At 47.9% G+C, this 27,337-nt stretch overlaps 1 protein-coding gene across 1 annotated transcript; it reads left to right on the plus strand.

Moving 5' to 3' along the window:
• Positions 1-27,337, plus strand: SEMA3G (semaphorin 3G). The gene is made up of 16 exons (XM_020971574.2): positions 1-301; positions 6,665-6,825; positions 7,269-7,331; positions 8,964-9,083; positions 9,595-9,685; positions 10,295-10,411; positions 10,667-10,812; positions 11,222-11,336; positions 11,458-11,527; positions 12,036-12,180; positions 12,730-12,961; positions 13,599-13,690; positions 16,753-16,794; positions 17,796-18,024; positions 18,675-18,814; positions 22,360-27,337. Exons 1-16 carry the CDS (start codon positions 16-18, stop codon positions 22,801-22,803), a joined length of 2,493 nt encoding a protein of 830 aa, XP_020827233.1. The 5' UTR covers positions 1-15; the 3' UTR covers positions 22,804-27,337.

Genomic DNA, 27,337 nt, shown 5'->3' on the forward strand with positions numbered 1-27,337 from the left:
TTTATAAAGGGGCTGATGTTGCTTGCCAACGCAGCTCCTCCCAAGCTGAAAGCCGAGACTCCGTGCCTGGGAGGAAGACTGCAGACTCAGACCTCCAAGCAAGCTCAGATCAGTTCAGCCGCCCGGGCTTCCCGCGGTTGGGCAGGATTCGAGGCAGGGAGCCGGGCAGCATCGGGACAGACAGCTCCTCAGGGCAGGATGGGCCTCCCAGCGCTGGCTGCCCACTGGCTGCTGGGGAGTCTGCTGGTCACCCTGGGAGCCGGCAAGAGCAGAATGCCCCGGTTACAGCTTTCCTACAGAGGTAAGACTCTGGGTTCTGCTGACCCACATCCACCCAGGCACACATGCCTGCCCACTTGAGCAGTCCCGTCTCCCGGACAGCCCCCTTCCTCTGAGTATCCACCGCCTAAGGGGTGCACTCTCATCTCCCAGATACCCACAGCCTTCTGAACTCACCCCTCAGGCACTCAAACCCCTTGTGGGCAGCAGCACGGTGGAAAAAGCACTGGATTTGGACTCAGAGGACCCCAGTTCAAATCCAGACTCTGCCACTTAATTTCTGTGTGACCTTGGTCCAGTCACTTCCCCTCTGGGCCACAGTTTCCTCATCTGTAAAATGAAAGGGTTGAACTAGAAACCTTCTAAGGTCCCTTCCTTAGCTCAAGCAATACGATCCTATACCCAGACGCTCCAAGGACACACACACTTGGGAAATCCAACAAAATGCCATTTGGATCAAATTCATAACTTTTTACTCCGTGAGTTGTCAGCCGCAAAGACTTTTATTTATGGGCCATTTCAAAAACTCTCCCACAAAATCATTTCTGTTAATAAATTGAAACATGAATGACTTGAAAGTCCCTAAGAGTGGTGACACCCCTGACCCCCATTTTGCCAAACACTTGAAGATTTGCAAAATAATTTCCTTACAATAGGTGAGCAGGCTGTTTAATTATCAGGATTCCCATTTTACAGATGAGGGAACTGAGAGGAAGGTGAAATGACCTTTCAAGGTCACACAGAAAGTAGAAGAGGTGGGGTTTGAACCCAGGTTCTTTGTTCACCAAATGCAACGGGCTTTACCAGGCTGCCAATCAAGTGCTAAGGGACTGACATTGTCACCCAAAGCTGGAGGGCCCAGACGCTTATCAGTTTAGGCTATTCAGACACTCCTTGCGCTGGGGGTCTGTAGCTGAGGATTTCAGACACATAGGGAGGGACAGGAATCCAGCTGCCTCTAAACATGATACTGTGCCCTCAAATAGAATGGTGGGGAGGGGACATTTGTGCTCATGGATGAGGGGAACCATTTGAATGGGGCTTTCAGAGGCCACTCAGGCCTGAGGGAAAGGGGCTGAGGTGAGAATGGGAGCATATAGCCTTCAGCAAGTCAGAAAGGAGCCCAAATCCAGCTTGGGTGCTTCCTCTGGAGCCCAGACTCTCCCACAAGCTAGGAGAGCCGACAGAAGGAAAATTAGTGATACCTACCCCCTCCACGCCTACTCAGAGAGACCCTTCCTGCTCCCATCTTCCCTCTGAGCATCACCTTCCTTCTGCTCTCTTCTGGGCCAGGTTCTCTGGGGCCTCCTTCTGAGCCCTTAGTCCCAGCCTGTTCCGTAATCAATGTAACCCCGAATCTCCCATGGAGCAGCCAAACAGGATTCTGGGTTCTCTGGGTCTGTGAGGATAAAAAAATGGCTGATTTCCCACAAAATTCCTGGAAAGTCTAGATGAAGTTGCTGTCAGTCTACTTTCATAGACTTAGCATGTCAGAGAGAAAAGGGACCTCAACAACCATCTTAAGTTGAATTTCATTTTACAGGTGAAGAAAAAGGCCCAAAGACAGGAAGGGCTTGTCCGCAGAAGCCCTGGCTCCTGTCCTGGCCACCAGGAGCCCAGAAGGGTTTAAAGTCCTGTGTCTAGGCCAGCCAGTCCTGAAGTCACAGAACCAGAGGCAAGAGCCAAGAATAGTGCCAGTCTCTGGCCTCCTCAAGGGCACAAAGTCATTCCCCCCCATCCCTCAGAGCCTTATCTGGGGCCCAGGGCCCCTGGGGACTCTGAGATAAGCCCAGACCACATTCTGCTTTCTTCTGAGAGCAAACTGGCTGGCACAGGGCCCAGGCCCAGGCAGGGTCCCAGGATTTAGGTGTAGTTGACCTCGATAGAAGGAACAAGGAAAGAAGAGACAGGGCCTCCTTCAGACTCTATACTGCCCTCAGTAGGGTGAAAGAGGCTTTGATCTGGAATTAGGTGCTGGGTTCAAATTCTGAATCTGCCACTCATTACCTATATGACGTTGGGCAAGTCATATAGTCAAAAAGCATTTATTAAGCACTTATTGTATGCCAGGTGCTACCCAGGAGTGGGGAACCTGCAGCCTCAAGGCCACCTGTGGCCGTGTAGGTCCTTAGGTGCAGCCTTTTGACTGAGTCCAAGTTTCACAGACCAAATCCTTTTATTAAGGGGATTTGTTCTGTGAAGTTTGGATTCAGTCAAAGGGCTGCCCTTGAGGACCTAGAGGGCCACATGTGGCCTCGAGGCCACTACACCAAGCCCTAGAAATACAAAGAAAGGCAAAAAACACAGAGAAACGTGTAACCGCTGTGTTTTTCCAAATGTTCAGAGGGACAAGTTGCTGGATGGAAGGACAGGAGAAATAAAAAATGCAGAGCTAGGGCACTCTTGCCAAGAGGGCATATGAGACCTATGGAAGGCGATCTCAGATAAGCACCAGCATTGGCAGTAATGGGAAAGGCCTCTTTGGGAAGGTGGAGTTGGAGCTGAGTTTTTAAGGAAGCCAGAGATGTCAATAGGCTTCAGAGGGGTCAGCCAGGGAACAGTCGCAAGGGTGGAGGACCTGACTGGGATAATTCAAGGAGGGGAATAAAATTCAAGAAGACTAGAAAGATAAGAAGGGGGCAGATTGCCAAACAAAGGATATTCTATCTGATCCTAGAGGTAATGAGCCACTGGAGTTTATTGGAGGGGGAGGTGATTGGGTCTGCCTTCTGATTTCTGAATGGGGGGGGGAACTAGCTGGGCTATGAGGGTCTTTCCAGCCCCAGGTTCTATAAACCACTGAGTACTTCTTCTGAGGGGGCCCTATGGAGCTGTCCTCAGAGAGCTCCCCGTGAGGGGAAGGCATGGTACCTGCTATTAATGAGAACTAAGACTGAGACAGAACGCTAAGAGCAGAAAGATAACCAAAGACCATTCATAGCTTCTCTCCAAGATGTAAGGAGTGTGGTTTATGTGAGTTTAGTCAGGGCCTGTCAGGGTTTTCGAAGGATTCTGAATGGGGGACAGACTCTGGGTTGTATAAATGACCAGGTGCACCGGGGCTGGTCCGTGGCTGCAGCTGGCCAAGCCATTGTGGCTCCTGGCGTGACCGTGTGCCGTCCAGCTGCTCTCTCCCCTGTACCTTTCATCAGCTGCCAGACCTCATCCGGACTCCAGCCTTGGCTCAGTCATGCTGGCCTCCCCCAGGACCCATATGATTGACTCTGATGTTTTCTGGAACTTGTTTCTATGATTCTTTTTTCTTTTCTGATGAGATGCAATTTAGGAAGTGATACAGGGGAGAGGCCAGGCGTTGGGATGATCTGAAGATTGGGATGTGATTGAGCAGAGCATAAATTGAAGAAGAGGCCGACATGTGACATGACATAAAGATGGGGCTGTGATAGAGGGGTGAAATATGGAGAAGAGGCTGGCCTATGACATGAAAGAGAGGCTGGGGTTTGGTAGCGGGAGAGGCTGGGGACATGACGGGAGGATGACATTTGTGGGGGAAGGTTCAGGAAGGGAGGGGAATTGCCAAGAGGGGATAATTGAAAGGTGGACAGGAAGAGCGAGGATGGGATTGGGAATTTAGGCTGTGTGGGGAACTAGTCTCTGGAGCTGCAGATGACACGTGAAGTCGCTGCTTCCAAGCCAGACTGATACTGGCAAGCAGAGGAGTTTTTCCAGATGGTCAGTGGGACAAGCTGCTGGATGGAAGGGGCGGGGGAAGTAAGGGACGCAGAGGTAGGGGATCCTATTGCCAATGCCTTTCTCTGGTCCCTGGAGGGCAATGGGGCCAGAGACAGGAGCCAAGGAGGAGGGGAGGGAGGTCAGGATGGAGACATTAAACAACTGGGCAGGAAACCCCCTCTGGACCCTACTGATGTCTAGAATTCATAGCCTGCTCCTGCCTCTGTGTGTGTGTGTGTGTGTGTGTGTGTGTGTGTGTGCGTGTAACAGAGACAGAGAGAGAAAGAGACAGAGACAGAAAGACAGAGAGAGACACAGACAGATAGAGTGATCACTCAAGTATGGTCAAGATAGGTCCAGACTGCACCGGACCTGGCATTGTTGGAGGACCAGCCCAGCCCAATCTTCCAGCCAGGTCCCCTTGACCCATGTGGTACAGACTATGTCTTAATTGAAACGTTAGACTTTCCTCAGTCCTTACCGAAGTGTTCTTCATACAGTAGATAGTTAATCAGTGTTTACTGAATGAATGTGCCCTGAACTAGGGGTTAGGAGATCTAGGGCTGAGTCCTGTGACCTTGGGCATGACTGAAGAATCTAGCCCTGGGCTTGGACCTTGGAGATGTGTATGAGTTTCCTGGGTACCCCAGGGTAGGTGTTTTGCCTTGTCAAAGAAAAGCACGTGCACATGCAGCCTTCAGTGTTAATATTCCCAACGTTATTCAATGTCCCTGCTCTTTGGACTCCAGCTCCTAGAGGCTCCAGGCTTTCTTGGCCCCCTGACATGTGCTGGCCACGCTGACCGCTCATGCTGCGGCCACCAAGAACTAGGTAGCTCGATCTGGTTCCTTTTGTCCTGTCCCTCTGTCCTTTCTGCCATCTATCTCCACAGCCTCCAGACTTCACCAAACAAAAGTGCTTTTTTTCCCTGTGGTTTATTCAGAAAGCAAAAGAAATAAATGCAAAGATCATCCACCTTGAGAAGGAAATTAGACCTTTGGAAGAATAAAGCTACTTAGTACCAGGATAAGGGACAGGTAGGTGAGAAAGTGGAGGCCCAGAAAAGCGATTATGGCACATTGTCTCTCTTGGCTAACTATCCATCTTCCCTCTACTGAAAGTCAGAAGATGACAGATACCTAATGTATACAATTAGTTTTCTCATCACCTTAAAAATTGAATAGAAAATGCCTCATCCCTCAGAAAGTCACAGGCCCAGAGAAGCCACATTGTCCAGTGGGAATGGCATTGGCTTTGGGGTCAAAGGGCTTGGGTTCAAATTCTGCCTCTGCTGTTACCTATATGGCCATGGGCAAATCACTGACCCTCTCTGAGCCTCAGTTTCCTCATCTATTAAATGGGCAGGGTTTGGACTACATGGTCTCTGAGATCTCTTCTAGATCTCTAAGCCTTAGTCCTCTCCTCTGAACAATTGGACTTGAGGGTCTCTGAAGGCCCTTCTAGCTCAAACATTTTGGGGCTTATTTGCCTTGAAGTTTATTGAAACGAACTCGGATTCTTGGGCTCCTTCCCTGTCTTCATCTTGGGTGTCAGGAGATTAGGAAGCAAGCCTTGGAGCCAGAAGGGAATGGAAGAATGAAAAAGTTTTTTATTAAGCACTTACTGAATGTAAGGCACTGTAGTAAGCATTGGGGATAAACAAGATGGTGTCTACCCTCAAGGAACTGACTTTGTAACTGGGGAAGCAGTGTCCTGGTAGGGATGTTTGGGACTAAAAAGTCCCTGTGATGATGAGTGGTCCCAGAGGAAAACTGATTGAAAATTGGAGAGAGATGCAGCAATTTGTGTGTGTGTGTGTGTGTGTGTGTGTGTGTGTGTGTGTGTGTGTGTGTATGTGTCCCTCCCCAGCTCTCACTGACACTTGGACTGCTAGGAAGAACGTGATTGATTGCAATTCCTTGGTGGTTATCTAAGCCCATCAGGAAGAAAGCTGAGGAGACCAGGCTGGGTGTGAAGTGTGCCAGACCCTAGGAGCAAAGGCAGAAATTGTGTATTTCTTTTTTTTAAAATTTTGCCTGGAGGTGAGTATGGAGGGAGCAGAGAGGGCAGGTCCCTGTGGTAATGGCAAGATCATAGTGCCCAGTTTGCCTTGGGTGGTCATGTGGGATGTGTATAGGTTCTTAGGTGCTTGGTACTTCAGCGTTGTGACTTCTTACCCATCTCCCTGTCTAAGCAGACTCCGGTGTGGAATAAGTGATTTTGGCTTGTCTAGCCTGACTCCCTAGCATAAACGAACTACCTTCCTTTCTCATTCCCAGAGACGAGTGGGGACAGGAGGCGGAGGGAAGAAAGATAAGGCCAAAATTAGGGTGGGACAGTTGGGACTTTTGCCCAGGATGCTGACGTGGAGGCACTCTGCTTTCCTGAGGTAGTTTGGAACTCACCACCTCGGAGTATCCATGGGGGTTGGGAAGAAGGCGGGCCCTAGAGCAGAGCAAGGGATCCGGCTGTGACAGGCTGGCAGATGAGGTGAGGTAGGGGATGGTCTGGGCTGCCTGCATATGCAGTCTGACTGTCCTTTGTGCCCCCAGGTAAGAAGACGCCTAGTTACAGTTCTGCCTGGAGGATGAGGTGGGAGTTGAGGAGCCAGGCAATCTGATACTGAAGGGAAGGGCTGGGAAGAGGGTCTGGACTGGGCATAATGTCTCCTTTCCCCATGTCTGCTCTACAGATCTTCTGGCCACTAACCGCTCTACCCTCTTCCTGGGCCCTCGGGGTAAATTGGATCTAAGGGCTCTATACCTAGATGAGTATCGGGACCGGCTCTTTCTGGGTGGACGGGACACCCTCTACTCCCTGCGATTGGACCACGCAGGGCCTGACCCCAAGGAGGTAAGGCAGGAGCCTGGGCTTTAGGGCTAGGTCAAAAGAGCCATCCTTTCCCCTGTGATTATCCACAGAATCTGAAAATTAAATTAGAGCGCCTGACACATAGTAGGCGCTTAATAAATGCTTGTTGATTTATTGGGAGGCACCTTACAGAGCTTCTAGTGCCACACTCTCATTTTACAAATGGAGAAATTGAGGTCCAAAGAGGGGATAGAACGTTCTTGAATTCATACCATACGATACCATACCATAGGATCAGATGGAGGGCTTCCCATCCATTCTCTCCCTGCTATCTCACTCTCCCACTCCCACCCCAACTCCCACCTCAAGCATGATGTGAGGTCCCAAGTTCCTACTATTCCTTTCCCAAATGTTAGAAAGGGATTTCCCCCCGATTCTTCCCTCCCTTCCCTTAGCCCATAGCCCAATACTGTATGTGTTCACAGATCTTGTGGCCTCCTCAACCTGGCCAGAAGGAAGAATGCATCCTGAAAGGCAGAGATCCCTTGGTAAGTGATGGTGAAGCAAATTGTCAGGCCTTAGGTTCCCAGAGATGGTTCTCCAAGTTGGTACAGCCTGATTCTAAGGTCACTGAGGCACAGTTAAAGCCCTGCCTTGGTTTCCCTTTCTGGAAAGGGATGCAGAGGAGATTTACATGCTGCTTTGGCATCCCAAGGAGAACCTAGTATCCCACACGTGGGGCAGTGGTGGAGGGGATGTAAATCCCAGCATGTATTTTTTAAAAATGTACTCAGATGAGATAGATTGGCTCTTGGCCAATCACAGCACAACAGGTATGTGTGTTGGGGGGTTGGAAGACAGTGTAGACTGAAGCCTGGCTTTCAAACACTTATAAAGGGGCTACTGCCTGACTCCTGGTCACACTGTCCCTCAAATAGGTGCTGATGGTCTCTAGACCAGGCCTCCATGAGGGGTGAGTAAGGACCCAGAGCCCCCGTTCCCTCTTTTCTTTGCCAATTTAGGAACCAGCAACTCAGAGCAATAGGAGACCTAACTTCCTTCCTGCTGGGTCAAGGAAGACAATGGGCCAGACTAGGGGGGGAGGGCAATGGAGGAGAGAAGGGCAATCTGGAGGAATTTAGAGATTGTAGGGGATTGTGAACCAGCCTGCTCTCAGGCTGTCTCAGGCCAGGCAGAGGCCAGTGAAATACAACCTCCTAGATGTCTATCCTAGGACAATGGACAACAGAGAGGCTGTTTGGAGTGGGCACAATCCCAACCCCAGTCCAACATGCACAACCATACACCTGCCCCCGACAACATTCATTAAATCCATATAGTGGGTAGGAGCTGTGCTAAGGGCTGGGCTTGAGACAAAAACAAATAAAACCTAATCTTTGTTCCCTTGGAGCTCCGAGCCTAGGGGTGGGGTGGGGAACAAGGACGTATAACCGACATAAGGCAGGGGGTGATAAGGGCCATAATAGAGGTATGGACAAAGTATTGTAGAGTTTCAGAAAGACAGAATTCAGAAGGGTCTGGGAGAACCAGGAAAGGCTTCAGGGAGGAAGGGACAGTTGATCTGGGCCTTGAAGGAAGGGTAGGATTGGGCCAAAAATGGAAAGATAGAATTCCAGGCAAAAGGGAACAGTGTGAGCAAAGGTCACAAGGTCATAGCTCTAGATCTGAAAGGGACTTTGTAGGCCAAGTCCAAACCACAAATTTTTACAGGTGAGGAAAGTGAGGCACAGAGTGGTTAAGTGACTTGCTCAGTCACACTGCTAATAAGCATCAGGGTGGGATCTGAACCTAAGTCTTCCTAACTCCAAGCTCAGTGCCCTATCTACTATATCAAACTAGTGCAGGGCATGGGGAATAATCCAGTTTGACTGCACAGTAGTTATGAATGGGGTGAGAAAGAGGGCTGGAAAGGTAGATTTGGAGGCCAAATCTCAGCCTGAGTGCCAGGCTGAGGAGCCAGTACTTTGACCTGTAGGAAAAGGTCAACTGGGTCATTCCAAACCAGCAGCCAGTCAGCTAGTGACCGAGCTCCAGTGGATCTGAAGGAGCTGAGCCTCAGGACGCTTGACCCTCTTACTATGCTGACTTGAGTTGAGGGGATGGACAATGGCTTCCTTGCCCCTCCCCGGGCCTCATCCTTCTATTGGTTTCCCCTCCAGACTGAATGTGCCAACTACGTTCGAGTGCTACACCCCTACAACAGAACCCATCTGCTGGCCTGTGGCACCGGAGCCTTCCAGCCTATGTGTGCCCTCATCACTGTGGGCCATCGGGGGGAGGTGAGCAGGGAGCACCTGGCTCTGGGCCCAGGGGCAAAGGGCCTTATGCTGGGAACTCTGCTGGGCAGGGGCCCTAATGGAATGGCATTCCTCACGCCTCCTTTGCCCTGGCTTCAGGGTTTGACCCTACTTGAAGGCTCCCCATTGAGTAGAAGATGAAGGGAAGTACTCAGCCCTGGGGCATGAGGGAGTGTGATGGTGGTGACCCTGAAGGGAAGGCTTTGTGCCTGGAGAGGGGGTGGTGGATGAGTAGGAAGAGATCTAAGACAACCCTCCCCCCTGACCCCACTCCAAGAACTCCTTCTGATTCCACAAAAGCAGCCTGAACCCTGGTGACCTTCTGGATGATTACAGCAAGGGACCAGGAGCTAGCTAGACTCCTCAAGGCCTCTAAGGATCTTGTCCCCCTGAGAGAAGAGGAGGGAGGGAAGATGGGGAGGGCTGGGCAGGGTGTGGGAAAAGGGCTGGGATTCACAAAGCCATCCCGTCCCATTCCTTTGCCACCCCTCAGCACGTGTTCAACCTGGACCGGGCCAGCGTGGAAGGTGGACGGGGACGCTGCCCACATGAGCCTGACAGACCTTTTTCCAGCACCTTTGTCGGTGGGTGACTCCTGGTGGAATGGGGACGTGGTCACAACCTGAGGGAAGAGCTAATAGCAGAAGCAGGGGATGGACATTTGGGGGCAGAGAGAAGGAGTTCTGGGTAATGTGAGACAAAGGGAAGAATGTCCTGGGTTCAGGGTCATTCCAAGGACAGAAATAGTGCACTTAGGTGGGATCTTTTAACTTGCTTCTACTGTTTGTTGCTTAAGGCTTGTATCTAACCATACTGTGAGCTCCCTGAGGACAGGGTCTGGTTCTACTTCTATCTCCTCCATTGTCCCTGAGCACAGAAATGAAGGGCTGGGGGAGGGGAAAGGGCCAGGGGTGAAATATGGGGGAGGGAAAGGTATTTAGTGGGCCCACCCTGAGGAACATGACCTGAGCTACAGTCTAGAAGTGGACAATGGGAAGGTCATTAGTATAAATAGAGCTGATAGGTTGGGCACCTGTAAGAAGTAGCTGTGGACAGTGCCTGGGTGTGAGGGGAGCAATGGGCCTGGTCCAGGAGGGGAGGGTGAGGTAGAGAAGCAGATTTGGAAGCCCCTCCCCTTAGCACACCCACCTTGGCTCCCAGTGCCCTCACCCCTGACTCTTCATCTTTCCCAGGTGGAGAGCTGTACACAGGCCTCACTGCTGACTTCCTGGGCCGAGAAGCTGTAATCTTCCGTAGTGGTGGTGCCCGGCCTGCCCTTCGCTCGGACACTGACCAGAGCCTCCTTCATGGTGAGGCCCCGTGTGGATAGCTCAACAACGGAGTTGGGGACTGGCCAGAGGAGGAAGGACTAGAGTATCTGGGGGAAAGGGAGAAGCAGGAGTGGAAGAAGTCCACCTCCCATCTGTCCTCAGGATTGGGTGCCTTCAGTACTGTGGGCAGGCCCAGCCATGGTTTCCCATGCCTCGCAAGCCAACATCTATCAGATGAGGTACTGCTCCCCATGAAAGCTTCCCCCTCAAACTCTCTACCCTCTCCCCCTGCAGACCCCAGGTTTGTGGGCGCTGCCCTTATCCCTGACAACACTGACCGGGACAATGACAAGGTCTACTTTTTCTTCTCGGAGGCAGTTACCCTGCCCGATGGGGGCTCTGGCCGGGCTACTGTCAGCCGCGTGGGCCGCATCTGCGTGGTGAGAACCAGGCTGGGGATGTTTGGATGGGCAGGGACTAACGAGGTAAAACCCTAGGAAGCAATACCCCTAACTCCTACCCATGTTGGCTTCCTCTTCCCAGGAGTATGGGCAAGGTTTTTTTCCCCCTCCCTCCAGTTTTAAAAGGGGAAATGAAGATCCAGGCATCCAGGTTGGGGTCAGGGAGAGATCCTAGGTTTCTGAGCTACCTCCCAGGTTCCCATCATTTGTCTCTGCAACATGGGTTAAGGGCATGGGGTAGGCTGGGCTTTGCCCATCTGTCATACCAGGTTGTCTGAGGGGTCCACCCCTGGAATGACCCTGCCTATCCTATCTCAGATTCCCCAAGGGCTCTGGGCTTCCTGGCCTGGGTCCTACCTCTGGAGTGACCCTGCCTTCCCTTTCCCAGAATGATGCTGGGGGCCAGAGGGTACTGGTGAACAAATGGAGCACATTTCTGAAGGCCAGGCTCATCTGTTCTGTGCCTACCCCTGGCGGTGCTGACACCTACTTTGACCAACTGGGTAAGCAGGAGAGCAGGGGCAGAGCATCTATGGAGGGCAGAGGCCTGGAGGAAAATGGCTTGGTGGGTTGGTCTGGGAGGGGCTCAGTGTGGATTGTGATCCAGCTATGTTCACCTCCCAGAGGATGTGTTCTTGCTGTTGCCCAAGGACGGGAAGAGTCCAGAGGTCTACGCGTTATTCAGCACGCTCAGGTAAGATGCTGCCCCTTCTGCACCCATCCTCCCATCTCTGTACCCCAATGTTTCTTTGTCTCTGGGTCTATCTCTGTCCCTTCGTCCTTTTCTTTGTGTCCCTCTGAATCATAAGATTTAGACCTGGAAGGGACCTTGGAGTCCCTGCCATTATCTAACCCTTTCATTTTAAAGATAAAGAATGGAGGCTCAGAGTGGTAAGTGACAGCTCTCAGTTTCCTCCAGTATGCTGGGGTTGAAGCCCAAATCCAGCAGTCTTTTCCTCTTTATAAGACTTCTCTGTCTCTGTCTCCCTTGCACATAGTAAGCACTTAATAAATGCTTGTTGATTAGTTTGTCATCTCTCTACAATCCTCTAGGACTGCAGCCTTCTTAGCTTCTCCTCTTCCATCTTGGGACCTCTCATCTTCCCTCTCTTATGACCCTTCCACATCCTCAGTAAGTACCCTCTCTACCCAAGCTTCAAGAGTGACTACCTGAGTGACTCACTGGTGTATTTCTTTGGCAGTGCTGTATTCCAGGGCTTTGCCGTCTGTGTGTACCGCATGGCTGACATCTGGGAGGTTTTCAATGGACCCTTTGCCCACAGGGATGGTCCCCAGCACCAATGGGGACCCTATGGGGGCAAGGTGCCCTTCCCTCGGCCAGGGGTGGTGAGTTGAGGTCTGTGGGCAACAAGGGAGAGGGAGGATGAGAAGAGAGAGGGAAGTGAAAAGAAAGGAAGGCTGAGGGGGGGATGGCAAATTGCTCCTGCACTCTTGGAATTTGGTTCTGGGTCCCAAACAATCTTAGGTATAGTACTAGGCTCCCTACTTTCTGGCACTTGTCTTGGACCCTCAACCCTCCCAGTATGGCCCTGGGTCTTGCACTCCTTGGAGACAGTCCTAGGCTCCAAACCCTGCTCCACCCTAACCCTACTCCCTGAACAGAGCCTGGGCTCCATACTCACTAGACAGTATGGCTGACTTTGAAGGAGAAGGCTATCTATTTGTCATATTGCTTTCCCAATACCCACAATGAAAGGAGAGGGAAGGGGAAGAACCTCAGGGTTGAGGGGGAAGTTCACGTCAGGGAGACAGTTGGGGAGACAAGAAGTCATCTCATTTTTTTTTCCTCCTGTTCTCTCTGCCCTCCCCTTCCTTGGCTCATGTCCGTTTGCTTTCTGGTCCCACCACCCATTCTTCCGACTCTTGGCCCCACAGTGCCCCAGTAAGACCACAACCCAGCCTGGCCGGCCCTTTGGCAGCACCAAGGACTACCCAGATGATGTACTGCAGTTCACCCGGGCCCACCCACTCATGTTCCAATCTGTGCTGCCCCGGCATGGTCGTCCCATCCTCATCAAGACTCACCTGCCCTATCGACTTCTCCAGATTGTGGTAGACCAAGTAGAGGCTGAGGATGGGGCCTATGATGTCATCTTCCTGGGCACAGGTAAGTGGCCTGAGACCCCCCCTCCCTTGAACTTTCCCTTTCCACCAGAGTTGGTATTGCTGATCACATCCCTAAACATTTCTTCTGTTGCCTAAAATCCCACTATTAACAAGTTATTCCTTTGGCCTACACATTGTTGTAAAAGCACATCAAATCTCCAGTGTCTCACTATAAATGAACATATCAAAGACGATCAGACCCAGAAGGACCTTAGAGGGCACTTTATCAACTAATGCTCAGAGAGGGAATGGGCCTCACAGAGCAAGCTGATGATTAAACTAGGACCCAAAATCCATGTTACCTGATGCCTGGCCCACGATCCCTTCCCCCGAACTCTCAGATCCCTTGTCTTCCTCTGAGATGAGTATGAGAACATTAGCTTGTGATGGAGGGACAAGTAAAAGTGGGAGGTAGGTGAGGAGTGGTAGGACATACTCTGAACCAGACTGACTCTACCAAAGAAGACTGCTAAATGATCCAAAATGGATGGTTTAAGTGCCACAATGACCACACCCTCAGCATCATCTGGTCCTCTACAGTACTGGGTGCTGAGGCCCATGCTGGGGTTCTTGCAAGCTTTGAACCTTTCTATCCTGTTCCCTCCTCTTCCCCTCACTCTTCTACTCTTGCTTCTCAGATGTGGGCTCTGTACTCAAGGTCATAGCTTTCCAGACCGGAAAATCTGCGGAGCCTGAGGAGGCAATCCTGGAAGAGCTGCAGGTGTTTAAGGTGAGTTGTAGATAGGGTAGGGTTAGCCTCAGGGAGGTGCTGGGGACACTATTCTCAGGATCATTGTAGAATGGAAGAGCTAGAAGATCCTGGCATCTAGGCTGCCTAGAGAAGGACAAATGTGCCATTTTTTTTTTAATGGGAAGAGAGCGGAATCTACAAACTAAAGGCTAGAGAACTTGGCTTTGACTTCTGGTGAAATTCTATAATATTTTAAAAAATCTTATGTGTATCAATGGATTTTTGGTTTTATGTCACCCAAGAATGAATCCATTGAAAGAAAGGTGAAGGAAGAGGAGGGGAAAGTGGTCTAGAAACATTATTAAAGGGACGGTTAGTGAACTTTTAGAAATGGAAGTGCTATCATAAAGAGCCAGCAGGAGTTTATCAAGAACTGGTGGTGCGAATTAACCTCATTTCCTTTTTAAAACAGGATGATAATAATAGCTAGCATTTATATAGTGCTTAGAGATTTGCAAAGCATTTTACAATCATTATCTCATTTTGTCCTCACAACAACCCTGTGATTTAGGTGCTATTATTATCCCTATCTTGCAGATGAGGAAATAGAGGCAGATAGAGGTTAAGTGGTCATAAAAAGAGTAAGAGTTTGAAACTGGATTTGAACTCAGGTCTTCCTGACTCCTGTTCTGATGGGTCCCTGGTATGTTGTTGATACAGTTTATCTAAGCATTAGCAAAACATTTGATAAAGTCTCTCTTGTTATTCATGTGGTCAAGATGGAGAGATGAGATTAAATGATTGCACTGGCTGGTTGAATGACCAGAACCAAGGAACAGTCACTAAAAGCTGGATATCACTTTGGAAGAAGGCCTGTAGTTGAGTGCCCCAGGGACCTGTCCTCGGTCCACGCTATTTAACATTTTTATCAATGATTTGAATGAAGGGCTGCTCATCAGATTTGAAAATGACCCAAAACTAGGAGTCATTATTGCACTGGATATCTGTAAGGATCCAAAAAGACCTTGGCTGGCTAAAATGATGGCCCAAATATAATAAGGTGAAATTTAATAGGGATAAATGCAAATTCATCATAGACTCTTAAATTTGGGGCTGGAAGGGACCTTGGAGGGCAGTCTTATTCCTTCATTTTACAGCTCAGCAAATTGAGACCTAGAAAGTGACACTCCCAGTTCAAAAACATCAACTTTATTTCACATCAAATCAATACTAGCTTGTGGCTTTGTTGTTTTTCAGTTGTGTCTGACTCTTTGTGACCCCATTTGGGGTTTTCTTGGCAGAGATACTGGAGTGGTTTTTGCCATTTCCTTCTCCAGTTCATTTTATAGATGAAGAAACAGAGGCAAACAGGGTTAAATGACTTGTCCAGGGTCACATAGCTAGTAAGTGTCTGAGGTTGGACTTGAACTGAAGTCCTGACTCCAGACTAGGCTCTCTGTCTACTGTGCCACCTAGTAGACGGCTAGATAGAAGTTTCTCTGGAAAAGTCACAAGGATTTTAGTGAACTAGGAGCTTTATATTAGTCAACAGGATGTTATGGCAGCCAAAAGAGTGAATGAGGCCTTAGGCATGGTGCCCAGGGCTAGGCCCATTGTATCCTTCCTTGCTCAGGCCACATTTAGGAGATTGTGTCTAGCTCTAGGTGGCATGGTTTAAGAAAGATTTTAATAAAATGAAGACTATTGGCAGTTAGGTGGCACAGTGGAGTCTGGAAGACCCGAGTTCAAATCTGGCCTCAGACACTAGCTACATGACTCTGGGTAAATCATTTAATGCTGTTTGCCTCAGTTTCCTCATCTGTCAAATGAGCTGGAGAAAGAAATGGCAAACCACTCCAATATCTTTGTCAAGAAAACCCCAAATGGAGTCATGGAGAGTCAGACACAACTGAAAATGACTGAATAACACGACAAACTCTGAGGCATCATGTTAGAACTTAGTGAAAAAAAGACACAAAGTAGTTTCTGCTTTATTTGGGGATCCAACATATAAATAGAAGATAATTTAAGGTGGGTGAGAGCACTAAGGACTGAGGCAATTGGGCAAGGTGGGCAAGAGGTAGTATCTGAGCTAAGAATCTAAGAGACAGAGATGGGAAAGGAGAGTATTCCAGAGCTGTCATGGGGGACAGCCTACAGAAAGGCATGGAAGGGGAGGATGGGATGCCTAGCACCAGGCATGTAAATGAGGGATGTTGTGGAGCATTGGCAAGGCTTGGTAACTGATTTGTATTTGGCAAGTGAAGGAAAGGGAAGAGTTGACCATGTCTCTGAGCATGTGAACCTGGGTGACTGGAAAGATGAACCCTCAACAAAATCACAGGAGTTTGCTAGAGGGACAAATTAGTGGGGAAAGATAAGCTCCATGTCGGATGTGTTTGACTTTGATATACTCATGGGAGATCCCAGTAGAGATGTCAAGAAAGTTTGGCTATCTATGTTTGGGAGGTATCGGCATAGAAATGATGACTAAACTCATGGTTGCTAATAAGCCTAGGAGAGCATAGAGAGAGAAAAGGGCTCAGCACAGAACCTTGGGAAAGAGCCACAGTTAGGGGCCAAGCACAGATGATAATTCAGTGGAAGAGACTGAGGAGCAGTAAGGCATTATATTACTATGGTATCTTTGAGCAGTCTGTGTTGGGGAGGGGTTAGATGTGTTTATAGGAAGATGAGGTATACACTAGAGGCAGAGTGGTAGGTTAAAACAAGCTAATTAAAAATGGAGGAATTAGGGACCTGGGGAGATGACAACCTCAATATTTAACTAAATTACACTGCCCTTAGCCTAAGACTTAAACAGAGTTCAGCAAGGAGGAGGTTGGCTGGCAGCAGAGACTTTTCTCCTAAATACAACAGCTGGAGAAGGCTGCTTGGCCTTCACTTCAAGAGCTTGGCTCTTGGAGGAGGAAGGACTCTTGTAAAAGCCAGAAGTGCTCATCTGAATCCAGGCTGGGAGCCAGCTTTTGAGGAAGAGCCCTCTGGGATAGCTTGCGTGGTTGGGTTAGGGGACTAAGGAAATGGAGTAAAGGGGAGGGTGGAGACTCGGTCCCAATGCTGAACTTCCACTCTGCCCCTAGGTGCCCACACCCATCATCGAGATGGAGATCTCTGTCAAACGGGTGAGAGCCACATTTTTCCTTCTCTGTCTCTTTTTACCTCGCCCCTTCTTCTCCTCCCTCCTCTTCTTCTTCCCTCCTCTTTTTCCTTCTTTCTGGCTCCTTCCTCCTCCCCCTTGGCTTAGCCTTTTCACCCTTCTCTTGAACTCTTCTATCTTTTCTTTCTTCCTTCCAAAATTCGTATCGCGTTGAGCTTTTGATGTTGCAGCCTTGGAACCCACAGTCTAGTTGGGAAGAAAAGACTTATAGACAAGAAACCATCGAAGAACAAATGTGCTGTGTATGACCAAATGCTGGGTTGTGTGGCCCAGATGAGTTGGAGTTGGGGCAGGGAGGGCGGAGATCCTTCAGAGCTTTGATAAGGCTTCAGAGAGGAAGCAGGTCCTTAAAATTCATGTCTATCCAACCATATTTTAAGGGAATTAGGGGACCTTACTTAAAGAGCCATACCACAAATCACACTCATGGGATATAGAATAAGAAGGAAGCCAAGAAATTGTATAGGCCAACTTACTTTTTTTCATAGATGTGGAAATTGAGACCGAGATAAGGAAAGTGCTGTGCCCAAGAATAGTTTCTGACTCCAAATCCAGTGCACTTTCCGTTCCACAGCACTGTCTCTCACAAAGAATTCCCTTTCCTCTCTCCTTCAATTTATAATTTGTATAAATCTGGATTTTCCTACATCAGGTTTGTTTATGGTGGGATCTGTCTATAAGGCAGCCCACAGGCTCGTTACCATTTTGAGGGAAGGATGAGGGTGCGTGTCTTGAGTGGGAAGCAGCAAAAGAAGTTAAAAGCCATGAGGATGGGATGAGAAAACTATTGGTTTCTATTTGTCAGTCTGGGAAGGCTTCCTGGAGGAGGATGGACTCTCAGGAGCCCCACAGCCTTTCCTGCCTCCCCAGCCCTACGTGATGTCTCTCCTAACTCCACTGCTCTTTGAAGTCACAGTGCTTCAAGGAGCCCTGACTCCTCTGCTTCCCGGTCTGATCCCAATCTAGCAAAAGCTGTATGTGGGCTCCCCACTGGGCGTGGCCCAGCTTCTGCTGCATCAGTGTGAGACATATGGTGATGCCTGTGCAGAGTGCTGCCTGGCCCGGGATCCCTACTGTGCTTGGGATGGCAATACTTGCACTCGATACCAGCCCAGTTCTAATAAACGGCGATTCCGAAGGCAAGACGTCCGACACGGCAACCCAGTATTGCAATGCCTGGGCCAGAGCCACAGTGGTGAGTGTGCACCTATGTGTGGAAGCCTGGAGGGTGGGGAAGGATCCACTACTTCCTCTGGGAATCTCCTGGGGGTGGTCATCCTGCCCTCTCCATCCAAACCTAACAGAGATTGCTACTTAGAGATATGGAAGAGGGCCTGATGTCTCAGCCTGAAATTATAGCTCTCTTCCCTCTTCAGCACTGTCAATTTATGCATTGAAAAGGCATGTAATATGTGCCAGGCACCAAGCTAAGCACTGGTAATACGAAAACAAAACTGACACAGTCCCTGCTCTCAAGTAGCTTAGAGTCCTAGTAAATGGAGAGAGGTTTGGCTGCACCGTCCCAGCTCAGCAACGAGGTGTCCCTGAACAAGTTACTTCTTCTACGTGGGCCTTATCCTCCCTGTTCTACAATAGGAATGATACCAGCCAGCCACCTTGCCTAACTCACAGAAGGTATATTATAAGGGTAGAATGAGAGAATGAGTGTGAAAGTGATTTGGAAAGTATGAAGAGCTCCCATTGGTTCTAACTTCCAAGCCCATCTCCAGGGGGAAGGCAAGATGGGCACTCTTGATTCATCTCACAGGCTGAAGGTCAAGGAGGAATGGCTTAGGTTGGGAACTTCAGCAAGTCAGGTTGAGTCTCCCGGTTGCCTCTTTCCAGGGGATGTCATGGGGAGTATGGAAGCCACTGTGGTGTATGGCACAGAACACAACAGCACCTTCTTGGAATGCCGGCCCAAGTCACCCCAGGCCACTGTGCACTGGTTTGTGCAGAGACCCAAGGACGAACAGAATGACCAGGTAAGCACGGCTTCCACCCAACCACTCATCTCTCTCTCTCTCTCTCTCTCCCCACCACACACACTTCCTTTCCTCCTACCATTCTAGGCTTGTCACACGTCACACCCCCTTACACTCTATATGCCAGCCAGCCAAAACAGCTTACTTGCTGCTCCTCAAGTACTTAACATCCTATCTCCACACCTTTGTACAGGCTGTGATCCGTGCCTAAATACATGCCTTCCTTCAACCCTCAGAATCCCTCATGACCATTAAAACTCAACTTAAGTGCCATTTTCTACTAGACATATTTTCTGGAGCCCTTCCTTCTCTCCAGGTTCCTGGTTTTCACCCCTCAAAATTGCTTTACTTTGTATCTACTTTGCATTTGCTTAAATGAATACATATTGCTTTCCCTCAATGGAATGTAAGCTTCCTGAGGGCAGAGGCTGGTTCTTGTCTTTGTATACCCTGTGCTCAGCATTGTGCTTGGCACACAGTAGATGCTTAATATGCCTGGATGGATGAATGAATGAATTGCTGAGCTCCTTCTATGTGTTCAGCCCTATGTGGAAAAAATAAGAGAAGAAAATATGATACCTTCCCTCAAGGAAAACAAACTTGTTAGGAAAGGCAACATTTTAAAAACAATTATGGAATAGCAAAAGAATTAAGTATGGAAGTATGTGGGATAGGCTGGTAAGCACTGTAAAGTTACTTTTAAAAGAAGATTAGTGTAGACTGAAACATAATCATCAGAGAAAGTTTCACTGAGGTGTGACCTGAGTTGAGCCCTGAAAGATTTGAAAAGGTAGAAAGGTAATGGCATCCCTGGGAGAAGCAAGCATGTAAGTAAGGTGTGGAGGCATGATGGAACTTGTGTGTGTGTGTGTGTGTGTGTCTGTTGGGGGTAGGAGTGGCCCAGGGAGGTCTTTCTTTTTTTTTTTCTTCTGACATTTGTATTTTTTTTGTTAATTTATTTTGATTTATCAACAATCACTTCCATAAGCTTTTGAGTTTTAGATTTTTCTCCCCCTCTCTTCCCGCCTCCCTCCCCAAGATGGCACTCAATCTGATATAGGCTATATATATATACATTCCTCTTAAACATATTTTCACATTAGTGATATGGTAAGTAGGTATTAGAACCAATAGGAGGAACCACTAGAAAGAGGAAACAAAATACAACAGAAGAAAAAAATAGCAAATAGCATGCTTCGATCTGCATTCAAACTCCACAGTTCTTTCTTTGGATGTGGACAGCATTTTCCATCATGAGACTTTTGGAGATGTCTTAGATACTTGCATTGCTGAGAAGGGCTAAGTCTATCAACATTAGTCATTACACAAGGTGGCTGTTACTGTGTACAATGTTCTCCTGGTTCTGCTCACTTCACTCAGCATCAGTCCATACAAATTTTTCCAGGATTTTCTGAAGTCTGCCTACTCATCATTTCTTATAGCACAATAATAATTCCATTATATTCATATACCACAACTCGTTCAGCCATTCCCCAATTGATGGGCATTCCCTTAATTTCCAATTCTTTGCCACCACAAAAAGAGCTGCTATAAATATTTTTGTACATGTGTGTCCTTTTCCCATCTGTATGATCTCTTTGGGATATAACCCTAGAAGTGCTATTGCTGGGTCAAAGGGTGTGTACATTTTTATAGCCCTTTGGGCATAGTTCCAAATTCCTCTCCAGAATGGTTGGATCATTTCAGAACTCTACCAACAATGCATTAGTATTTCACTTTTCCTACATCTTCTTCAACATTTATCATTTTCCTGTTTTGTCATGTTGGCCAAAGTGGTAGATGTGATGTGGTACCTGGTACTTCAGAGTCATTTTGATCTGCATTTCTCTAATCAATAGTAAATTAGAGTATTTTTTCATATAACTATAGATGGCTTTAATTTCTTCATCTGAAAACTGCCTGTTCATATCCTTTGACCATTTATCAACTGGGGAATGACTTGTATTCTTATAAATTTGACTTAATTCTCTATATTTTTTAGAAACGAGGCCCTTATCAGAGACACTGGTGGTAAAAATTCTCTCCCAGTTTTCTACTTCCTTCCTAATCTTGGTTGCATTGGCTTTGTTTGTGCAAAAACTTTTCAATTTAACGTAATCAAAATTATCCATTTTGCATTTTGTAATGTGCTCTATCTCCTGTCTGGTAATGAATTCTTTTATTCTCCATAAATCAGACAGGTAAACTACTCCTTGCTCTCCCAGTTTGCTTATAGTATCAGGGAGGTCTTTCTCCTGGGTACAGGAGCAAACAGCCCCTAGATAAAGGAGTTTTTAACTTTTTTTGAGTCATGACCTCCTTTGGCAGTCTGGTGAAGCCTGTAAATGCCTTCTCAGAAGAGTGTTTTTAAATGTTTAAAGCAAAATACATAGGAGATAGACATAAACCAATTATGCCAAAATATAGGTATTAAATTAAAACACATTTAGGACCCCCAGGTTAGGAACCCCCTTCCTAGATACTCAAACTTCACGGTCTGGCCTCCTGTGTACAGGTTCTTTATCCTTTACCACACCAGCAGGTTTTCCCTTCTCTCTGTCCCAGGCTTGGAGGACCTTTGAAAAGGTTCTCCTCACCCTTACCAGTCCCTCTACCCACCCATCCCCCTTCTATACTAGGCCTGGGCCCCTGACTTCCAGGTCCTGGCGTTTTTCCATTGCCTGGTCCTGATGTTTCCTGCCAGGAGCCCAGCTGTCTGCCCTGACCCCCTCTTCTCTCCCTGCAAATCCGGAAGAGCCTGCTGGCCCTTGAGTGGGCTTCAGTCTGGTGCTCAGAGGGGCAGGCGTGGGTGGGATGAAGGAGCAATTCCAGGACTAGCTGAGCCTGCTCTCACAGGGTCTGGGGGAGGAGAGGGGAGGAGAGGACAGATTGATTACAGAAAAGGGAACCTCTGGGCTTGGGAATTGGGGGAGGGTTAGTGATGAGCCAGCTGGCACATTAGGGCACTGTGAGAAATTTGTAGGGAGTGGTGGCAGAGGGTAAGGAGTGGAACTTAGAAGGCTGAGCTTTGGGAAGAGGACTGAGAGGAGCGGCTGGGTGAGGCCTTTATAAAGGCAGGATCTTTCTTTGCAGAAACATGGTTCTTGAAAAGTCTGGGAAATACCACAGGCGATTACATAGGGGTACATCAGTGGCTGTCAGGTCACTGGGGCAGGAGTCTTCTCTGTCTTGTGGGGAAGCTAAGAGTGTGAACACCTGCTGTGGATTAGCCCTATGCGAGGCTACGGATTTGGAAAAAGAAGCCTAAAATACCTGAAATGACCAGCAACTAAATATGAATCGACTAAGTATTTAAACAAAGAATAATTTTGAATAATTAATTAGCTAAATATTAATCTGTGACTTAAAGTGCTACGGGAATTGTGAGGAAGAGTAGTTGTAATGTAGATCAGTGTGGGCTTGGAGTAGTTGGGAAAGGTTTCATGGAGGCAGCAGGACTAGTGATGGATTCGGAAGGACATCTGCTATTTCTATAGGCAAAAATAATGTCTTTCCACCCTTCTCACCGATCCTGTTCCCAACAGGTGAAGACAGATGAACGTATCCTACAAACAGAGCACGGGCTGCTATTCCGGAGGCTTAATCGCCTTGATGTGGGCACTTACTCATGTAAGACTCTGGAACACGGGTTCGTCCAGACAGTGGCCAGGCTGGCACTGGAGGTGATAGCAGCTGAACAGCTGGAGGGCCTGTTCCCCCGGGAGCATGGGGAAGAGGAATCTACTCCCAGGAATTCGGCTTCAGTCCCATCCCGTGCGTGGTACAAAGACATCCTCCAGCTCATTGGCTATGCAAATCTGCCCCGCGTAGAGGAGTACTGTGAGCGTGTATGGTGCAGTGACCGTTACCGACGCAAGGGGAAACACAGCAAGGGCAAGAGCTGGCAGGGGACCGAGCTGGGAAAGAAGGCGAAGAGCCGAGCCCAGGGGGAACGCAATCGGACTCCCCGCGAAGTGGAAGCTACCTAGGAGAGGAGGAGATAGCTGGGATGGGGAGCAGCACTGCCCAGCTCCCCTAGAGGGAATCCTCCCGGGCTGCCCTGCTTTCTGCTTCCCCAACACGTATAGCTGGGGCGGGGATGTCCAGAGCACAGACTGACCACATAGTCTAGCACCCCATCTTTCACAGGGAAATAAATCTCTGGCCTCCCAGTGCCTAGTAGGCAGGAATCCAGGGCTTGAGTTCTGGAGATCCCCAGGCTTCTAATGAGGATGGGAGGCCCCTTCCCTTAACCCTCTGTGCCACAGCCCGCACCCCTTCCTGCCAGTGTCGCCAGGGACCACCAAGCCCCAAGAGGCCTGCTCATATTCCACTGCCTTTGTTCTCCTTGGGAGGTGGGGCCTGGTTTTCCAAACACATTTCCAGCTGTGCCCAAAGATGAGGGCGGTTTTGTTTTTCTTTCTCAGCCTGTAAAACAATACTCATTCTGAACAACTGTTAGGGTACCTGGGCCAGAGGAACCAGTCTCATGTTGAGGTGGTGGCAGGTGGGACAAAAGACACTGAGACTCTCCCAGGGTTCAAGGTCTGGGGGAAGAGGACAAAATCAAAGACAGCAAGGAGGTCCATGGCCAAATGTTTCCATACTTGTTTAATATAGGAAAACTCATAGCAATGAGTTTCCATTAATGGAATCAAATCTTCCTCGAGGTGGGTGGTGGGACAGTAGAGACTAGCCTGGAAGATGGGGACGGGGGGAGGGGGAGTAGAGAAATTTGTTTTGACTCAATACCAGACATATCATAGATTTAGAGCTGAAAGGGACCTGTACAGACCATCTAATCCAATCCCTCATTCTATATATGAGGGAAACTGAGGCCCAGAGGGATTAAGTGAATTACTCAAAATTAAAAGTCAGGGTTTGAACCAAGGTCCTTAGAATCCAGAGCCAGCAACCTTTTCTACTGTACCACACCATTATATACCTTTGCTTCTATCACTGGCCTTTTTATCCACTTCCCTCATAGCTGAGGCTTGTGGAAGAGATGGGACAATAAATACCCTTCAGTCCTAGCAATCTAGGCTTCAAAGTTGAGAGTACAGGGATCCCACACTGCTCTCCATATCCCTGAGGAGTGCCATTAGAATGAAGTAACTGCTTTATCTGAGGCACTTGGTCCTTGTTTTCCCTCTGATAATTGGGGCACCATTTGGATGCCAGCAAGAGACAAGTTTCAGGCAGCAGAAGAAAGACCCAGTTCTGTTCTCACAGCTCAATATGAGTCATCAATATTACAAAAAAGAAAAAAAAAAGCTAATGCAATATGGGCTTGCATTAATAGAATTCAAGTACCCAGAAGAAAGGAGATCAAGGAATATAATAGTTCTGCTGCCCTTTGCCCTGGTTAGTCAGCATCTGGAATACTGTTTTCAGCTCTGGGTGTTATATTTTAGAGTGCACATGGACAAAGTGGAGCATATGCAGGGGAAGAATCTTGTTGCATGAAGAATAGCCAAAGGAACTGGAGATGTTTAACCTGGAGGCTTGGGGGCAGGGACTGGGGACAAGGGAGAGAAGAAGCATGGTCATTGTTTTTAAACATCTCAAGAACTGTCATGTGGAAAAAGGATTATACTTATTCTGTGCAGCTCCAGAGGCTGGAACTAGGATTAGTGGGTGGAAGTGCCAGGGAGATGGAGTTCAGATTTTTAATTTGATAACAGACTGACCAACAAGAAAGTGGGCTGCCTTGTGAAGTAGCTTTCTTGGGGATGTGCAAGCAGATGATCATGTCAAAACTGTTGTCTGCAGGGACGATGGACTGAAAAATCTCCAAGCTGCCCTATTATCGGGATTACCTGGTTTTCTGATGGCAAATTCCTGCTCCTTCCTTCAGCTCTCCCCCCTGCCCCCAACTAGGAGTTCTCTATGCTCTAGCATTGTTTTCTGTAGCAATGGCTAATGTGAACTAGAAAATTCAGGTTCTCCATTCCCCAGGATCAGGAATTCCTGGCAGAAAGATCTGGAAATGTGGGGGTTAGGGATAGAGTAGAGGGAAGGTAGGTTTTGGTTTTCCATTCTTTTTTTCTGGGAAAATGAGAGAAATGTCATTAGGTGTAGTAGAGGAAGGGGTGGCTGAGAACAAGTGGGAGCACTGAGTGTGTAACCTGGGGTTCAAGTGTAAGCACATGTATGGAACTAGGGTGGATTAGAGAGACGATCAGTCTCTGAGTTGCATATGACCTCTCTCCCAGAGCCTGGGGTCTGATCCCTCATACTGGGTCTCCATTTTTCAAGGCAAAGATTCAAATTCGGTGTCACAGATTTCACAGTCTGAACTGGTAGGCAGAGAGCCAAAGGAATACAGAGGCCCTAGGATCTCAGAGGAAAAGAGTGTGAGACCCATAGTAGGGTAATGACAAAGAAAAAGAAGCCCTCTCCAAGAGTGAGAGTCGGCATCAATAACTAGCCCAAAGAGTCTTCTCAGGAGCTTTGGGAGAAGCTATTATCAGCTGTTATCCTGGGTCTCTCTTCTGCTGGGCAGTGCTCCCAAGATGACATGGGGTGTGAGAGACAGCTTAAATAGGGTTTTTTCTAAAAGATGCAAATTTAGAGGGAAAAGTTAGGAACTCTAAATCCTGGAACAAGATGTCTATGTCTGGGACAAATACTACACAGAGCCATGGAAGGAGTAATGCAGCCCTAGGGTTGGGGAGTGGGGGAGGATTAAGTTGAAAAGACTGTTTTTATTCTGAGGATGAACAAACTAGTCAGTGATGCAGAAAAAGGGCAAATGGAGGGGGGATAAAAGAGCCATGGGTCTGACATTTCCTTCTCTTTGGAAAAAAAAAAAGTAGTGGGGTGGGGGGAGGTTTGCTCCTCTCCCTGAAACCCATATACCTTCTGTCTCCCATTAGATTTCAAAAAGAACCAACCTAAAAGGGATGAGACAAGGGCAGAGTCAATTAGACAATTCTCCCCTTCCTGCTGTGAATGTGGGAGACAGAGAAGGCAGGAAAAGGGGAGAAGAGAAAGTGTAAGGTAGAAAATGGTACTACCCCAAGGAGAAGCAAGAATGAGAGTGGGCCTGTAGCTAAGGCCATTTCAACCACCAATGAACAATCTACTCTATAAGTAGGGCCTCAGTCTTTGACAACTGTACTCATCTCATACTTTAGAGAGGTTAGTCAAGCCAAGAAGCATTTATTAAGTGCCTACTCTAATCAGGCAGGAGGACAGCATATGTAGCATATGTAGTCTTTTCTGCCAAATCTTGGTTTGGAAGCCTGTTTCTTTAAATATATCACATTGTTTCACTTGTGAATAAGTCCTGTAAATATGCCATATATTTGAATTTTATTTTTCTATGTTGGGATGGACCTTGTATATAGAATATGCTCTTTGCCGTTGGAGTATGTTTCTTATTTTTTTATAACTGTTATATAATTCTCCAGAAAGATACCTGTAGAAGACTACCATGCTAAACCTCTGGGGTTGGGGAGGTTAATAGTATTTATAATTTTGTTTCTGTGCATATACTGTTCTACTAGGGCTGCTCTTCGCATTTCAGTGGCCTGTGGATGGAGAGCTGTATGCTCTAGCCTAGGACAGGGGAGGCTGTAAAGAGTGGCTCCAGGTTTGCAAGGAGAAGCAAGCAGAGTGTTTTGTTTGTGGGAAACTAAGATTGTTCATTAAAATGGGAAAATCTATCCTGTGTATCTGTGAGACTGATCTTGGAACCTCAGGATGGGCCAGAATTCAAAGAAATGCTGGTAGGAGTAGAAGAGCTAGGCTTTTTGGTGCTTAATTTCTCACCTCCACTAGCTACTTATACAGTCAGAGCTGAGGCCTAGGATTACTGCTTTACTTTCTTCTCTATCCCTTTTCACCTTTTAATTTCAACTCAACGTTATTTTCCCACCTGGCTGCTCTACTTTGGGACTTTTCCAACTTCACCAATATGGTAGGCAGTTTAGCATTATAGAAAGAATACTGGATCCAAGCCACCAATTCTGCCTATGGGGTACAGGGATAGTGAGGAAATTGTCTTAACCAATGCAACACCAGCAGCTTCTCTGTGGCCTATAACAAAGGACTTGCCTAAGATCACATGGCCAGTGTGTGTCGGAGGTGAGACTTGAAGCCAGGCCTTCCAGCTTGCTTGACACATTATGCTACACTGCCTCTTACCATATATGCTGTTCCTGACTGTGCTCCATTTCTGCCACATGACCAAAGGAGAACCATTTAACCTCAGTTTCTCCAGTTGTGAAATAAAGGAGTCAGGCTGGATGATCTCTAAGGTCCCTTCCAGCTCTGACAATTCTCTATACCATACTTTTTGTCTCTTGATTTTCCTTGTGAGCATACCCCCTTCTTTTACACCACATTAGGTTTAAACCTAAAGACAACTGTGTCAGTGACTTGTCTTTTACTCTCATCTTCTGTTTTCTGTGCTGCTCTATGTCCCCTCCCCATACCCTTATCTAAAAACTGTCAGACCTATATCTTTAATTTTGGTTCTGGGAGAACTGCGTAATAAAGTTACTGCCTTGCTCCTCA

This window comes from Phascolarctos cinereus, unplaced genomic scaffold (genome assembly GCF_003287225.1).
Source record: "Phascolarctos cinereus isolate Bilbo 61053 unplaced genomic scaffold, phaCin_HiC Scaffold_4;HRSCAF=312, whole genome shotgun sequence".
Lineage (NCBI taxonomy): Eukaryota > Metazoa > Chordata > Mammalia > Diprotodontia > Phascolarctidae > Phascolarctos > Phascolarctos cinereus.

What these genes read in the sequence shown, in the direction of transcription:
- SEMA3G (XM_020971574.2), top strand. Translation starts at nt 16, where the DNA reads ATGTTGCTTGCCAACGCAGCTCCTCCCAAGCTGAAAGCCGAGACTCCG. An exon ending in GCGTGGGCCGCATCTGCGTG is followed by an intron (nt 10,813 to 11,221) that starts GTGAGAACCAGG and finishes TCCCTTTCCCAG; the next exon opens with AATGATGCTGGGGGCCAGAG. An exon ending in AAGAGCTGCAGGTGTTTAAG is followed by an intron (nt 13,691 to 16,752) that starts GTGAGTTGTAGA and finishes CTCTGCCCCTAG; the next exon opens with GTGCCCACACCCATCATCGA.